The sequence below is a fragment of the Aythya marila genome (assembly GCF_965140915.1).
Source record: "Aythya marila genome assembly, chromosome: 3".
NCBI classification, from domain to species: domain Eukaryota; kingdom Metazoa; phylum Chordata; class Aves; order Anseriformes; family Anatidae; genus Aythya; species Aythya marila.
In genome coordinates, this window is record NC_139044.1 from 27,093,659 (window position 1) to 27,111,336 (window position 17,678).

A 17,678-nucleotide genomic window follows, 5' to 3' on the forward strand; every position below is an offset into this window, starting at 1 on the left:
AGTTAAAAAAACATAGGTGAAATATTGTCTGTAAAAATGATCTTTGAAAGCTTTTTTTGGAAACTTGAAAATTTCGGATTTTTTAAAATGATCTAGAACATTTAGTGACTTTTTCGTGCATGTGTGATCAGATGTCATTGAATGGAAGATCTTAGACTACTGCACTATTAGCTAAATAGATTTTGATGATGATGATGATGATATTGTTAAGTGTCTGCTGGAAGAATTGCATTTGTTTGCTCCTGACTTTGCGTTGGGATTAGTAAAACAAACTCCAAAATCCTGGCTGCTGTTTAAATATTTTTACAGTGTGGAAGGAGCAGAGCGTATTTGTACTGAGCTCTAGTACATGTTTCTAGTAGTGCTGTCAAGTAGGATGGTTTGATTTCTTGTTCTTTTTGTTATGTTCTGTTTGTGTTTTTGTTGTTTTTCTTTTTCTTTAATTCTAATTACTAACAGAACTTCCAGCTAATTTACCCAGTCTAGGCTAGAAACTGTAGGAATTGTAAGAAATGTTCTCTTTAAATTCAATGCCATTTTTCTGTTATTAGTATGAAAATTAGTCCTCACGGTTTCTCTGGTTTCATGCAACATTTTACTGACACCTATTCCTTATACACCTATCAACTATGCAAAACACTTAATCCAGATATTTTGCTTGCTTTTTATGTTCACTGTACCACAAATCTCCCTCATTCATCCTATCCAGTGTTATGTTCTCACTGGAAATACACATGCATTTGGCAGCATGATACAGCCAAAGCTTGAGAAATACCAAACAAGCACTTACATATTTTTCTTTTATAGCTCAGTTTTTTTTTCCTATTTTTTCTTTGTGCTTAAATTTGAGATCCCACAAGATTGCAGTAAACTGTATTTAGTAGTCTATGATTAACACCCCATATGTTAGTATATAATTGCATGCTAAGCATGTCTCTTAAATACCTTCAAACACAAGAAATAGCTACAATTTCAAATGATTGTTATATGTTGCCCAGAACATAGTAGTCAGTTCCCTCCCTGATCAATTAGTTATAAGGATACAGTATGTCCTCTGCTTGTTTTTATCTTTATGCATGTTAACAAGTGCAGTAGCAATAGCAAAAACTTCTAATACATAAGGGAAAAATGCAGAAGAAAAAAAAATAAAATAAACCAAAGATGTCAAATAGAAGGAAAGCAAATTTTATGTTTCATGAAAATGTTATATTCCCTACATAGTCAGATTTTATACAGCATTTATTTTCAGAATAGAAATTAATCTTTTGTTGAACAAAGTTATCTTAGTCTGAACATGTCTTGTAAATGTTGAAAGAAGACTGGCAAAAACAACATAAGCAAATCTGTCTTTTGAACTTCTCTGTAATCTTTTCCAATTAAGTAAGTTTCTTTTAACGTGGTTTATCATTTCAGGCATTGCGTTACTTCTGATATTGCTGCAATAGTGTAACTGTTTCTCTAAAGCTTTGCATACTGCCTCCTGGTTGCCCTATTTCTGTTGAAAGTAGTTTAGAGACTTCTGCATCAGATCCACCCCTCCCTTCCCTTTCTAAGGACATCCTCATTTAATAATAGCTATTTTTCTGTGATGCTTGTAGTCCACAAAATTTGGTAGAGGTACCTGTCTTGATCTGATAATTGGGAGGAAAAAAAAAAGTACAGAAGACCAAAGCTATTTGTGTTACAGCTCTCAACTCATTGTTGGTCAGTGATACTATGAGAGAAGGAAAGAAAGGAAAAAGAGCTGTGGAGAGGTAGGCAGGTTCACCTACTAGTTGTTAAAGCCTGACCTTTTAATCTGGACTGGAGATTATTTTACTGAAAGTTGCGTTCCACTACTAACAGAGGTACAACTGTGTACAACAGACATAGTTTCTGCTCTGAATTCAAAAGACAACTGTGCAGGAAGTGGATGAACATCCAATGTTAATGGACAAAATAAATGCTTAATCTTTAATATGAGGCTATTTGTGATAGATGAACACGAGAGAATCTTGGTTTTGTTTTCTCATTTGACTGCTCACATAGACACAAATGATGAGCTGGGAAAAACTTTGTCAAACACTAACTGAATTATTTCACTGGAGGAGGAGGGAAAATCTCTCATGCTGCATTATTTGAAGGTTCTGTGCAGGAATTCTTTGCTCTCATTAAACTACGATGTAGTCTACATCTATGTGTAGAGATGCTCTAAATGGAAAGCATTCAGGAAAAAATGACTCAATCTGGAAACTAAGACTCAACATTAGTTTATCATATTAAAGGTCCAGAGGTACTCTATTCAGTATTTATCAGTATTTATTGTTAATAGGACATTAACAATACGTGTCTATAAATGTAATCACTTTAAACTCATAGAATCAAATTATTTATCAGGAATGGATATCTTCTCAGAATGCATTTTACGGTTTAAACAAATTAAGTTGTAAAATAACATGATTGGTTCAAGTTTTTTGGACTTTGTTAAACTAGAAGACAAACTAGATGACCAAAATTCTAATTTCTGTCATTTTAGGTTATGAATAGAATACAAAGTCCTGAAGTAGATATATAGATCAGTTTTTAGGCAAGGTAACAATTGTGCATTTTCTTAAAGGGATGATCCATAAAGTGATTATAGTCTGTGTAAGTTAATTACAAAGTTAGAAACTTTACCTGTTCTGGTTTATTTATTTTTATTTTTATTTTTTTATTTTTTATTTTTTTTACTTTATCAAATATTGCGCATTTTGACAGCTTAAAAACTTTTTCAAGATCTAGGGTCAAGCTTCCCTTTGATAGCCTTTCCAATGTGTGTTTAGATCCTTCCAAGACACCACAAAGAAAAAGGTTTGTTGGTTTGGCCTTTTTCTGTCTTGTGCATTAGCACTTCCTTGAACCTTGATAGCATTAAAAGCCAGTCCCAAGTAGTGATAGAGAAGGGACTGGAAGGGACCTATCCTCTGAGATATTCTGAAGGCTTATTCCATTGATCATGGGGCAACAAAGCTGCCCCATGGGGTTAAGTTGTTAGAAGTCAAGGAAAAATATAACCTCAGTTATTTTTGCCTATACATGCAAATGAATATATACTACTAATATATATTATAATAGCAACAAATCCAGGTATGAAGGACAGAAATGTTCACATCAAGAAAGGAACCAAATTTTGGTTTCCATGCAACACGCTTTTGGAATTTACAATTTAAAAATATGTTTATAGAACTAAATACATTTTTCTGTAATGCCAAATACATTTTAAATAAGGAAAAATTATATTGAAATTTTTAACAATATTTGAATCGGCAGAGACTAATTATTGCCACATTGGATAGTTTGGCTAATTAAAAATTTTTGTTGTTGTTAAAAACATATGAATGTAATTTAATAGAAAAGTTTTGTAAGAAATGTAAGAACTGTAACTGCATTGTTTGTCTGTTGTTTCATTCGAAACGCTTTATTTTTTTCTTGGAAGTCTGATTAACTTTGCAGCATTGAACAAAAAGTTTCAGGAAAGTTCTGTTCTACCCAAAGAAAAAAAAATCACTACTGTTATTTCTTATTTGTGTACTGTGTAGTCAGTCACTTGTGAGAGGGATGACTATGAAATTCTGAGTAGAAAAGCAATAAAATGCTTGCTGTTCACATCAGTACCATGCAAAAACAGGGAAGAAAGGAAATATTTTTACAGAATACAAAATGAAGAAGGAATCTTCTTCAGTGCCGTATTTTTATGTATTGCTGAACCAAAGAAATATTTTAACGTTATGAACATTATGAACATCTTATTAATTGACTTAAGAATTTACGAAGCAGGAACAAATCTCTTCTTGCAATAGCGTTTTGTAATGCAGCTCTTTAGTCACACATTTTTTCATTGAGTTGAAAGGTTTTGGAGGAAAGGATGCTTGCCACAACATTTAGTGATGTGTTTTTTAGGCTTAAATATATTTATACATATGCTTTCAGATGTATAAAAAAATAAATGCCTCATGTCTACAGAAGTTAGAATCTAATCTCAATCCAAATTAATAAAAATGAAAACAGTAAAACTTGCAAAATGGACCCATACTTTTTTTATCATTAGTTGTATGCATTTTTTTCCCTTCTTATCATTCCTTGCTTAAGAAAGAAATTAAAATTGTATACTGTATTAGGCCAAATAAAGATCTGTCTAGCTTAGTACACAATCTCCTGTGTGGATAGCAAGGAAGTAGGAGAAAACAGAGTGGCACTGACTGAATTTCATGTAATTTTATAGATCTCTATCTTTTTTTTTTTTTTAATTTTTTTGCAGTAGTAGTCTTTCTCTAAACAAATTGAAAATTTTGTTGGAAAGACCTTCACACACACTGCCTATATTTCTGTTCTTCCCTGTCACCAGTCTACCATCCATAGCTCTCTTTCTTCTCTTTGCAAAAAAGTTGACTAGCTCTGCAAGTTATTTTTCAATATTTATGTGCACTGTGTGCCTATGACACAGTAGGCTGAAACTTCTGTTTCAGTCTCCATTTTTCTATATTACTGATGTTTGCCCTTTAACTGTTGCTAATCATTGAGCTTGTGTTTTCAGAAACCTATGAAAAAAGTGTTTTGTTTTTTTTTTTCCCAAGGGCTGCTGATTTTGTATCTTTCACTGTTTTTACATTTGGATTATTTTTTTTCCATGTACTTTACTTTGCTTGTATTGACATTGAAAGAGATCCTTCTGCACATGCTTGCACTTAGCTTTAAACTGGCTAACTTTTATTATCTGCAAACATTATTACCTCACATTCGTTAAACAATACAGGAACCAGCAAAGATCTTAGTATGACCCCACTGCTACAACTCTCTATTTTGAAAATTCATCAATCATTTTTGTAGGTGATTTTTTTTTTTTCTTAATCAGTTTCTATATTTACACTAAGTAAACTTTCCTTTTTATCTCATGACAGCATTTTTTTTTTTTTTCCTAGAGCCTTAGGTAAGAAGGAGCCTCATGCAAATGCAGTATTAATCTGACCACTGCTGTGCCTTGGTTGATTCCACTAGGAGAGTCCCATTCAATTTGTTGCTCATGGGTATCCACTACAAAACAACATGCAACCTTTCTCACTACATTGTGTTTCTCTGTGTTTGAAGAAGCTGTTCTTCCATATAATACATGGACACTTTCCAGGCACAGAATTCAGACTGACTGGTTTTGAATTTCCAGCATCATCTCTAGAATCCTCTTAAAATCTGCATTTGTATGCTCTGAAATTCATCGGTTTAAGATGGTGCCCGAAACACATCACTTGAGAGATGTAGATCTTGTATTAGAACATCTTTGACCTTTTCTGTGGTAGTGAATCCTAACACAAATACTTTGTTTAATCTTTTCTGATTCTCCCTTTGTGCTCTCTTTACAGCCAGATTATCTGCGTGCCCAACTGTTTCCTGTCAGGCTTCCTACATCTGATGTGTTTGAAAGCAATTTTATTACTAGCTTTATGCATTTGGCAAGTTGCTTTTTTGTTCTCGTCCAATTTACATTGAACTTATGACACGTTTTGCTTTTCTATTTTCTTTGGCTGATTTCCACTTCTTGAAAAGTATTGTTTACTTACAGGTGTCTCCCATGCTCTTCTGTTTAATCATGTATGTGGTTTTGAGGAGAAGAGACGCTGGGGATATGGAAAGATTAGGAAAAGACTGTTAGGAAAAGTGTTGCTTCAACTCTTGGTATTTCTACCTACTTACTTAGAGTAGTAATTGCAATATCCTAAAATCTACACTCTGCACGGATCTCAGATATGTATTTCAGATTAACCCTTCCACTGTTATGTTTTGTATCTTGCATATTATGGCTGTTAGTGTTTAGAAGTCATTATCAAAATGCCTGCTGAATGATTTGTAACAGGGTACTAACTGTGCTCTTTGTATTTCAGCCTAGGCTCCCTGGGTAGGGAGCGTGGCAAATCTGTTTCAGTTCATCACTTTATTTTTACTGACTCTCACTTCCTCAAGTGTTCACTGCCACTCTTCTGCAGTAGCTGGTTATGGCACCATGTTCAACCTTTTATTACGCGCCTGGCACTGACGATCTTCCTTTGGTCTCATGTGGAACATCCATTGCATCCATTGGTTAACAAAAACGTGCCGATCGCAAACACCAGCAGACAGGCCACTGCACAACAGCGTACCACAGAGCCGCCCCGGACCTGGCTCTACCCCTCACTTATTTTGCATTTCCCTTTTTTTGAATTTCCCCGCCGCTGCCCACCTTCCCCCGGAGGCGCGGCGGGCGGCTCCGCGCTCCCAGCAGCAGGTGGCAATAGCGGCCCGCTGCGGGGCTCAGCCCGGCGCACCTCGGCTCCGAGAGCAGGGAGCAGAGGGGATGGTGCAGAGGTAGGGCAGCGGTTAGTTTGCTGGATCCGGCCGTGATCGACAGGGTAGGAAACAGGGCTGGGAAACTAGGGTTGGATGTTAGAAAATCGCTTTCTACTGCAAAAATGGTGGAACGTTTAGTGTGAGAGCATGCTTTTTTTGTGTGCTAGAGCTATTGTGCCAGTGTTCCTGGATGCTCCTGGATTTTCCTTTCTTTCTCTTCTTTGTCATGTTCTGTCATGGTCTCTGGATAATGAAAGATTAAGATTTATTTCCATTGTTCTGCTGTTCCACAGGAAACCTCCCTATTCGATATACGTTGCATTATATTTCAGTGTAATTTATTTATTTATTTATGAAGCTGCAAATAACTTTAGCTACTTAAACAGGTAATATAGCTCAATGGTATTGAGCTGAAGCAATATAGAATGCCTTTTCTAGTCTTACAGTCATCAGCAGACTGAATCGAGTAACAATACTGAAATAAATATAGGTGAAAGGTTTTTTTGCTGGGCACTGGAACAGGCTCCCCAGGGCAGTGGTCATGTCACTGAGCCTGCCGGAGTTCAAGAAGCATTTGGACAACACTCTCAGAAACATGGTCTGATTTTGGGTGGCCCTTTGGGGACCCAGGCATTGGACTCGATGATCCTTGTGTGTCCCTTCCAATGTGAGATATTCCATGATTCAAAAAAATATATATATTTTTTTTTTTCTGGGACATATATATTTTGGTTTTCCACATACCTTTTGATTCTGTTGCAATTCTGGTATGTAATTTTGTTGAGTTTATTAATACCAGGTCTTGAGAAATAGTTTGGAGCGTGAAAAAAGATGGAACTTAAACCATAAACACGCATCGTTCTGCCCTCAGTTATCACAGTATTGTGATTTGAGTTAGTAAAGATGTGTCATCTGTCTTCTACCTAGCCAAAAATCTTGTTGCGTTATTTTAATAATCCCACCATACTTAGAGCATTGACTAAATATCACAAGATCATTACATCATTTTGTTAGCATCTGTAGCTCTTTAATACTGTAACTTCAGAATATTTGGTCAAAGACTTAACATGCATTAGTACAATGAAGGCCATGGTATTTATCCAAACTTCAGGCTGGGCAGACATGGAATATACCAGACTACATCTAAACTGGTCTCTGTTGTGCAAAAAATAAAATTTTAATTTGATTTGCGGAAGAAATTAAAATCTTTATTTTAGTGAGATACTACCGTCTAACAGATGGAAAGGAAAATTTGCTTTTGAAATGAAGCCTCTCAAATGATTTCTTTTTATAATTCTAGAGCAAGAAAAATTGTACTTCAATTTGTGATCATAACCATTGACTATACTGCAATCATGGGTTGATAGGGACTTGCCTGATTTCTGAATCCATGTAAATTTCCATATAATTTTTCTAACTGGTTCTACTACTGCAGATACTGATATCATCATGCACATCTGGCCAGCTTGAACCGTAAGCAAGGAAAGCTTGTTTCTGCACGTGAATTACTGCATATCTTCATGGCTAAATGAATTTCCACTATAATGTGTATTGTAAGTCATCAAAGGTAGCAAAGTTCCATGCAGATGAAATGATTTATGTTTGCTGATGTTAGAGAAGAGTAATGGAGAACTTCAGAAGGACCTAGCAAACACACAGCTCAACTCTAAATTTGTATAGTTTGAAAGAATATTCTGAGCATTTAGTCTGGCTACTAAATAAGACAAGTCATGTAATATTGCCTGCTAATTTCTGGCTCAAGCCATTAGTCTGTACAAATATGAACTTTTTAACAATATAAATGATCTCGAGTTCCAGCTGAAATTCTGACCCTTCAACCCTTTGCTTTCTTTGAAGTTGCTGATAGTTTTGCTATTGACTTTGGTGAGTCTAGGATTTCATACAAATATTTTAAGTGATGTCAGTGTATCTTGCAAAACAATGCTCAAAAGGTTAATTTCACTTACTTTTAACACTTAAAATATTCTTTACAAAGTGAAGTAGTCAGATTAATTTACAGACTTTTTTTTTTTGGTCTGAAATTATGGAGTGATCTAGTTTCAAACATCTCTTGTAGGCGTACATAAGAACAGTGCCTCTCAACTTTATTCTGTATAAGCTAAATAAACAATTCTCCAGAAAGACAGGTTCTTGAGACTTCAGGTTATTCTATTTCCTTTTTTTTTTTTTTGGTCTTTGTTCCATCAGCTAGACCTCTTGTCTAAGCAAGACCTCTAGTTTTGACTTCTAGTCACTCCTGTAGAGAGACAAGAAATGTTAAATCAGCCATTGATCATGATTATTGACAGTGTAATCAAGACGATTCTTTGGGTGAGTTTGAGTCTGCTTAGGAAAGAGCAACTTTCTCATTAACAAAACCATGTGGACTTCACTGATAATTAATATATTTATTTTTTTAATATCTTCATTTTCAATGATATTAAAGATATAATTGGCTGCAGAGAACTGAGAGCAGATTTCCATGAAAACTTAAATTACTCTTTCTCATACTGCTTTTTGAACCAGTAATTTTGCAGATGTATATGTTAGTTTTAAACTGATTTAGTGTTGACACTTCAGTCATTTAAAGCAAGTATGCTAAATTGCTACCTGAACCTCTATTTATTGTGGGTAAAGTGAGAGCAGAAAAACTAAGATCCTGAGTGAGCTGCTTTATGTAGAGAAAACCTTTCCTGGACAAATCTATTTCTGGTATCCGCCCAGCTAACTTTATCCAACATGCAGAATGCTCTAGAGTATACCCTTGCCTTTATTATGAGGGATGAATTGTGGTTGCTTTATCTCAAACTAGTGTAGTACCAAAAATCAAGAGGTTCAATGATGGATTGGAAAAATGATTAAAGACTGGAATGTGCATAAGGAACACGAAAAGACTGGGGACTGTTCAGATGTACTCAGGGTCACAGAGCAAAGTAACACAGTTCAGAGATCCTGTATAAAAAATAAGTTCCTTCTAGTGATTATGATGACAAAGTAAGAAATATATGATTCTTTTTATAGTTTGAATAATTGAAACCTAAATTTATTCTTGACTTTGCACTACTGTAAACCTAGGTTTCATCTTTGCTTATTAGATCTATTGGATGATTATAAGTAAATCTCTTCCTCTGCATCCTGCATTTTGTTCGTCTTGATAATTTAAAATGAGCTCTATGAAACATGAAAAAATAAGTTGATCTTTTTGATTATGGACTGGACTTCTCAGTAAGCCATGGCTTAGTTGTTTACTTTGAGCTACTCAGATGCAAATAGGTAAGGTGGAATTAACCCAAAAGCCAGAAAATTCAAAATACTTAAATAAATAAATAAATAAATAATAAAATAAAATAAAATAAAAAAATTAAAGGTCTAAATTAGTATGTATCCTGAAACGTATGATTTTTTTTTGTATTCCGGACCAAGTCTTAGTAACTTCTTCCAACTGTATTTAGTAAGAAATGCTACCTCATTCTGCATACATGCTTTGTCAATCACGTTTACCAGCATTAGTATCACAAATAGTCTGTGGAACTCAGTGATCTAATGTCATTGAAATAGGGATCAAAAAGTAGTAGCATATATAGGTTTCTAAAACAAAAGTCAAGTACTAACGCTCATGAAGGCCAAGTTTTATTTCATTTGACTCATGAATACAAAACTGTATGTTATCTTTCTGAAGACAGATTAATACATGTCAAACCTATTGCATATCACCTGCAGCTGATCTGTTTTTGCAGTTTGTTTTTATAATGTGCGCACTGTAAATATATACGGTCACATAAGCATCCTAAAGATATTTTCCTCAGATATTCTCTTCTAGTAGTCTCCCCACCAAAATGTTACAGTTGGTAGGTGTGACAAGTCTCCATTTGAGAACCTTGAAATGAAACACTTGTGGTACGATACACTACCTTAACCAGAAATTGCAAAAACATAGTACAAGCTGATACTTCAGTAAGCACTAATTAGCATTGTATTTTTATAGCTGTTTGTTTGTTTGTTTGTTTGTTTTTACTGTAGCAGAATTTCTTACATGTAAAATATATCCATATGTCAATGATTGTTTTATATAAAAATCGTGTTCATGAAACACTTCTAAAAGTACATTTAAGGGACAGGAAGTCAATCTAGAAAGCAGTAAAACCTTTAAATATGCATAAAACGTAATTTTTAAAAAAATTATTAAATTGGTCTTACATCATTTGCATTTGTGTGCTGTAGCAAGCCTTAAGTAGTGTTTATAGAGTTATCATGGTAATCCTTTCTAGTTTGAAAAATCTTGACTACTGCCAATCTTGCGCTTCAAATTCACTCCCTGAAGACCAGCCCCTGGCAGGTTCTTTGAGACTGTTTGCTCTTCTATGCATTATAGTTTAAAATAAGCATAATCTGGTAAAATGCCAGTCTTTTTCAACCTTCCTGTATCCCACACCCATGTTTTTTTCACCTGCCTAATTTAAACAAAACTTATCTAAACAATTAAGATAAGCATTGAAATGTACTCTCAATAGTCAAATCAGCAAACCTCTCGAAACCAGAACTGAAATACAATCTCTCTAAATTAAACAGTCTACAATGGCAATCATGTTTGTATTTAAACATTTTATTCTGAAAGGATTACAGCATTGGTCTCCATTTTTTTTTTTCCTGCCTAGACAAGAAGGCGACATACAGAGTCAAACAAAATATATTTATTCTCTAAGAACTGAGCTTGCATACTTCTTATAAACAAACTGTATAGGTGTATGAAGTCAGACTTCACATAATCAGTAACTGTCCTTAACATTATAGGCAATTGTTTGAAAAGTATGTAGCTGTTTATATTAACTATGTATGGTTATATATTTTGTTGTATGCCTCTCTATATGTATTTATATGTATGTTAAAAAGAAAAAAAAAACAAAACACAAAAACAACTCTATTCTTACAAGTATTATTATGTATTTGTAACACTATAGAACAATGGAAAATGCTGAGTTCTAAAAAAATTGACTAGTATTTATAATAGAAGAAGCAATGTAAAAAGTGATACCAAAGATTACTTCTTCATCATGTCTCCTACTTCTGTTACACCAAATTTTCAAAAATATATATGCTTTGTTAATTGATTCTAATTTTATTGCTTCCCAGAGACTTAAGTAAATGCATTGTTCTTGAAGTTATATAAAAATGTTAAATTCTTTAAAAGCAAACCAACCTGAAGCAACAGCTCAGCTTAATCCATGTCTTCTGCTTGAAAACTTAGTATGCTGTTCTGGCTTCTTACACAAGCATTAGATCAAGGTGAATTACTACCACAGAAGAACTGTGTGCTGTTTCTTGCCTCTAATCCATGCTATGTGTGCATGTCTTGAATAACCAACCTACATGTATGTTGTGCTATGCATGTATGTTACCTTTACATCCTTAGAAGGTTGAGAGTATTTGCTAATAGATAAACGTATCACAAAGATACCTAGGTACCTAGGGCAAGCAGGTAAGTAATAATATATATTTTTTAAATTTATGCTATTTCTGTCCAGTGTAGCTGACCATCTATTATCAACATTATTCATTAGTCTACCCCTTGTCAACATTTTTTTTCTCTAAGTTGTGCAAATTCAGGTGCTCCTGTTTAAAAATTCTTTTAAATCATTTAATTTCTGAGGATCTTTAAAATATATGTATATATAGCCATAATCCTTGAGTGTTTTGCTGGAGCTCCCATTAGCCCAGGGGCATTTTGTTTTACACTGCATTTTCCTTATTCCATTTTTATTTCAAAGAGACTCATTTAAGAGTTAAATTTCTGCATTAGGACTTCTGTATTTCCCTTAATTGAGATGAAGAAGAATCCCAAGAGAGCAGTAGTAGTTTGTGGAACTATCACAGACAAAAATATGACTGTGCAGTAGGCCTGTGTTAGATGAACAATAAGCTCATATGGAAAAAAACAGAGAAGAAGATAGCAATCCTTGAAACTATGGTTTTATTATGTAAACAATTCAATGACTTTAATGCAAATTTTGCAATTTAGTTGATATTATATAATAACATTTAGTTGATTTTTTTAATTTATTTACCTTGATATTGAATCATACTGTCATAATCTTTATGGTAGAAAAGGAATTCAACGCACTCTGATCTTCTTCTAACTCTCTCTTGGCTCTTTATTAATAAAGTAATTAATTTATTTATTTTGATGAGAACATTGAGGAAGACATATTTAGTGTTTTTGTTTTGCTGCTGCTTCTGAATTTGGCAGCTCACCTGTCAGTCATTCTGAGGAACACGATGGAATTGTCAATGTTGAGGCTTCTGTCTGTTTTGCTAATATCTGCATACATGGTGTTTTTGCATATTCTTTCAAATATGTGTCAGTGAAGGTTTCTATTCCATATTCAATAAGTAGACAAACCATTTATTGTTGGTTCTAGTTGTTTGCTTTTATGCTTTGTTGTGTTTTTTTTTTTGTTTGTTCGTTTGTTTTTCCAGAAACATTTCATATTTTAGAGCAGGCTACACGTATATATGGTTTCGCACAAGTTTCTTTTCTCGTGTTGTCTCGTTCCATTGCTTAGGTTCTGTCAACGTGTTATTCTTCTACTGATGCTGGTTCTGACTGTTTAAGTTTACTACCTATAGATTATTCTTGGAGCAGCCTTCTTTAATCAAATCCTAAATTGTTCAAAATCATTCCTGGAATGTAGATGGTTCTATTGTTAAGGAACAGAATTATCTAAGATGGAAGTTAAGGAAAGGTACCTTGGATATTGTAAGCTCTCGGTGTTTTCTAGTCTTGTACCTCAGAGTCACACAATGTTGGAACAACTTTGAACCCCCTAAACTAGTGTCCCACACACTATGGTGATTCTCTGCTGTACAAATAGGAGGTCCAGTGAAGAATACTGTCTCTGTAACCTGCTGAAGTGACTCTTGCTGCTGTTTGACAATGGAGATTTGAAGTCTTGGAAATAGTCTTGGTGTTCTCTTGGAGAATGGGAGCAGATGTGAATGCAAAGAGACAAAAATGTGCAGGAGGGAAAAGGAGTGTCATGTTGGAGTGATACTCATTTTTTTTGGAGTCATGGAAAAGGTAATTGCAGTGGAAAACAGCATGAAAAATGTTGGTGGTTTGTTTTTCTCCCAGAAGCTGGGTATATATATATATATATCTGAGTATAGCAGGACTGGTTCAGAATTCCTTGTGCAAAATTTAGGTGTCTTTGCTTTAGCTACTGCTCCTCCATGAGGAGATAAACTGTAATCTGTAATCAGTCAAGTGGAATTTGGAATTGCTCAGTCAGCTTTGGTTGGATAGCAGTGTTTCTGGGAGGCCTCACAAAGAGATCAGTCACTTCTGGATAGACTCCTAAGATAGCAAATCTTAGGAGTTTTACTTGGGAAAGCCAGAGAAGTAGACAGTATAGACAGTAACTATAAGCTTACTATGAGAAGGGAAGACGAAGAACCAACTTTTGGACTGAGTATCAGTCTTCTGATAGTCACCTATAAGCAAGATTGTGCCTCATGAGAGTTTATGACAAAATTTGGATCCAAAATATTGTGTTAAGTCTTTTTCTTATTCCTGAAATTCTACTTAGTGACATATTTCGAATTTTGACCACTTTAGAAGGAAGAACCCAGACTTGCAAACAGAAAAGAATTTCCAAGTGCTGGCTAGCTGTAGGAAGCAGTCTTTTCTCTTACAGCTTATGTACATGTTACTGTCGTTGGATTTAGATTCATAGTCTGTGTAGATATGCTGTGTCTATATTGGCTGTCATGTTTGTTTCAGTGGTAGCTGGTAGTTCACGTGCTCCTAGGTATATACACGATGTTAATGATCTGTTTTACAAAACAAACAAAAACAGAGCTGCTTCCATTTATAGCCTTTCAGAGAATACAGTTTGCATTCTACAACTCCCTGTCTTTGATCTCATTGGTGGCTTGGTTACATACTATGTTCCGCTAAAGGCATGTTAGTGGTGATTGTTTGTTTTTTTTTTTTAAAAAATGTCTTTATATATAAAATCTTTATATATATAAAGATTTATATATATATAAATTTATATTTATATATAAATCTTTATATATAAACATTTTTCCCAAGGCGGGGGGGGGGGGGGGGGGGGGGGGAGAGGGGAGGGAGGACTAGGACGGGGGAAGAGGTTTGAAACAGATATACTAGGATCTAATTACTCCAAGTTCTTGTCTCAGACTGATTTGTTTTAAGCAGCTCCCTGAAGTATGTACACTCTTCTGCATACCTGTTTTGTTGAAAGTACACAGACCTGGCACCATTGTGTTTGCCAGGCATTCTCTTATCTCATGCAAGCATTCAAACAAAAGTGTTCTATTGCTCCCTTAAGTAATCCATGGGTGATCTTAATGTTGAGCAAAAGTCAGAACAGGAACTTATGTCATATTTCTTAGTGCAGGAGCAGACAGTCTCTGGAAGGAAGGACGATGGGGGTAGAGCAGGCAGAAGACAGCCAGTAAGTCAAAATAAATAGCTGAAGGGTTGCAAGTGTGTTCACGTATAAAAACATTGCGTAAGCTTAAGAATGAAAACTGAGTTTCACAATATATCCTGTTTTTAATAGAGCTGTTTGTATGCATGCTTTGACATGTGTTTCTTCAAAGTAGAGGGGTCTTACCAATCTAGACCCAGTATTTATTTGCATGCGTGTTTTGGTTTCCTGTTCTCAAGGCAAGTTTGGCTTGTTTCAAAGCACATAGATTTGCCTACTGCGCAAAAGGGAGTATCAAAAACTACATACAGTACCTTGTTGAGAGAGCATCTTTAAGTCTGTTAAATAACTAAGAGCAGATTTTTGCATGCACCCTCTACCTAAAAACAAAATAAATGGGTTGCTTCCTGGACTGTTATCTGGTACATTGCTGTTATCTTTTAGATGCTCTTATTTTGTGGCAAGGGAAGGATGAGGGAAAATGGGAAAAAGATAAGGTTTTGCTTTTTTGTTATTTCTAAAAATTAAAGACTTTTATAATTGTTTTTATTATTATTGTGTCAGTCCTAAAACTTAGCTTCATGCCTTCCTTATAGATAGTGTACCCTGCTTAGTTTGAGATCAACACTACTTTGTTTATAATTTTCTTATACTGTAACTAAAACTATGTCTCAGGCCTGGAAAGGGGGAATGTGATGAGTCCCAGACTCAGAGTGGTATCTCTAAATGGTTTAAAACAATCGGAAACCAATGAACTTGAATTATATTGTCTGTAGTCTTTAGGTATATACACAGAATTTCTCTGTGACAGTTAAAGACACGGATTTATAGGACATAATACCCTTGTGCTGTATTGCTCTCAGTGATCATTTTGCAATTCCTAGATGAATCTCACCTAGGGGATTATGGTACTTCCTGTATAAATACAGACACATACATACCACACATCTCATCACAGTAGAGGTAAAAAAAATAATGAAGGTCAAAATGGAGAAAAGATTGGTATAGTGTGATTTAAAAAAAATAAATATTTTGTTACCATCACATACATTCTAATGCTACGTTCTAAATCTCAACTTTTAAAGTCTGGATGACAAGAATTAGATTTATTTGTCCTGTCAGTGAATTGTCAGTGTGCTTATAAAAAATATTCTAAAGATAGTAATTTTTGTTTTCATTTTGCATAATTCTTGCTTTGTGTTGGATAAGAATAATTCTTCGTTAGTGCGCACAAACATTACCTGTGCCTCAGTAAATGTTCCTAATATTAGTGGGGAGGCAGGTTTGTGTTCCTAAAAGTGTGTCCCTAGATATTATTTCCTTTGGTAAAGGGTAGTTAGATGGAAATCACTCTCTATGCTTGTTGAACCTGCTTTTTGACACTGAAAAAATACAGTATGTGTGTGGCGCCAGAATTGGTTGGGAACAGGAAAGGCATATTTTGTATCTGTACTAAACCTGTCGGCTTAGTGCATAGAAGACTTGACCCTTGTCAGGTGTCTTGAAGTTAACTGGCTGACTTATGGATTAATCAGTTTAAGACTGAAACCAACCAGTGACAGGAATGAGTTCTCTGTGTGTGTGTGTGTGGCTGTGGTGCAGATTTACAAATTTTTATAATGCTTTCAGTCAGACCGTGAAAGTCTGATGTAAAGCTTATCTCTGATCTCTGGCTATGGCCATACTCGTGGGATTGTGTGTGTATGTGTTTGGGGGAAGGGAAATGAATTCTTTAACGCTTGACACCTGGCTCTGCCAGGTTTCTAGCCCATAGTCTTAGGCATGGCACTATTCGAGGCATTAATAAAGTTAAAACCCTTAAGCTGTATGACCAATAGGTCATAAAAACTATTGCTGAGTGTTGTGCTCAGGCTTTCTTTCAGAGCTGGATTATCATCTTGACAACTAATTCTTTTTTTTTTTTATAGCTGTTGTTAACTTGGACAATTCTGTGGTTGACCTAGAGACCCTTCAGGCCCTGTATGAGAATGTGAGTAATCAAAGTCCATAAAATAAAGGAATACTGCAGGTCCATATGAAAGTATTTTTGTCTTGCATCAGTAACTGTAAGAAATCTGTAGAATGTCCTATTTTGAAGTGACTATTTTGTCCAAAGCAATTAAGATAGTGATAAGCAGTTGAACTGTATTAATAGTCTTCATGTGTTTTATACAGAGCATATCTATTACTTATAGTATCGTGATTTGATTTCTAAATGAGAAATTTTTTTTTTTTTTTTTTTTTACTCTTGTGTGTATTTTTGGGTAGGGCAGTCTTTGGTCAATAGGCATCAGGCCTTGCACTCCAAGACTTACCCTAGTAACTTCACTAATATAACAAACGTGTTCAATTAAAAACATTTGTTTTAATAAGAACAACCATTTCATTATTTCATTTGTGGAACTGTAGTTTTAATTGTTATTTCAGGGTTTCCTTCAAAATAATTTCAGCTCTTTGAAAGCAAAAGGCTTACTCTAAGTTAATGCAATGAAAAGTAGGAGGCTTCATAAATGACTGGTGCTTATCATCAGAGTATGTTTGACTATTAGATATGCAAAATCAAGGATTCAGAATGTACTCAGGTATGGTCAAAGACTGGCTTTAGCAAGTTAAATGCAAAACTCAATGAGGTGGATTTCAGAAGCACGTTTCTGTCTTCAGCTGGGGCCAGTGAGCATTACTGCCTTCTTGGAGCACATTGCCTGGAGACATAGGTATTTCCAGAAAGAGCAAAGAGGCTCTCTATTTACCCTCCAAAACACAAAGCTGTGTGCAACAGAATGACATTAAAAAACAATGTATGATATTGCATTGGACTTTTTATTTCCATCATGTTATAATTTAATAATAAATTCCTTAATTTGCACCTTTCTGATTTTGGGGGATTTGGGG

The 17,678-nt window shown here is 34.9% G+C and overlaps 1 protein-coding gene across 1 annotated transcript in view; it reads left to right on the forward strand.

The window, feature by feature from the left end:
• FMN2 (formin 2) overlaps nucleotides 1–17,678 on the forward strand; it is a gene marked incomplete at its 5' end in the record, with an annotated part of 152,964 nt that overhangs the window by 67,512 nt on the left and 67,774 nt on the right. Inside the window, one exon of the mRNA XM_082756573.1 lies at nucleotides 16,715–16,776. Within this exon, the coding sequence (XP_082612699.1) occupies nucleotides 16,715–16,776 (62 nt within the window). The remainder of the gene's footprint in view (nucleotides 1–16,714; nucleotides 16,777–17,678) is intronic.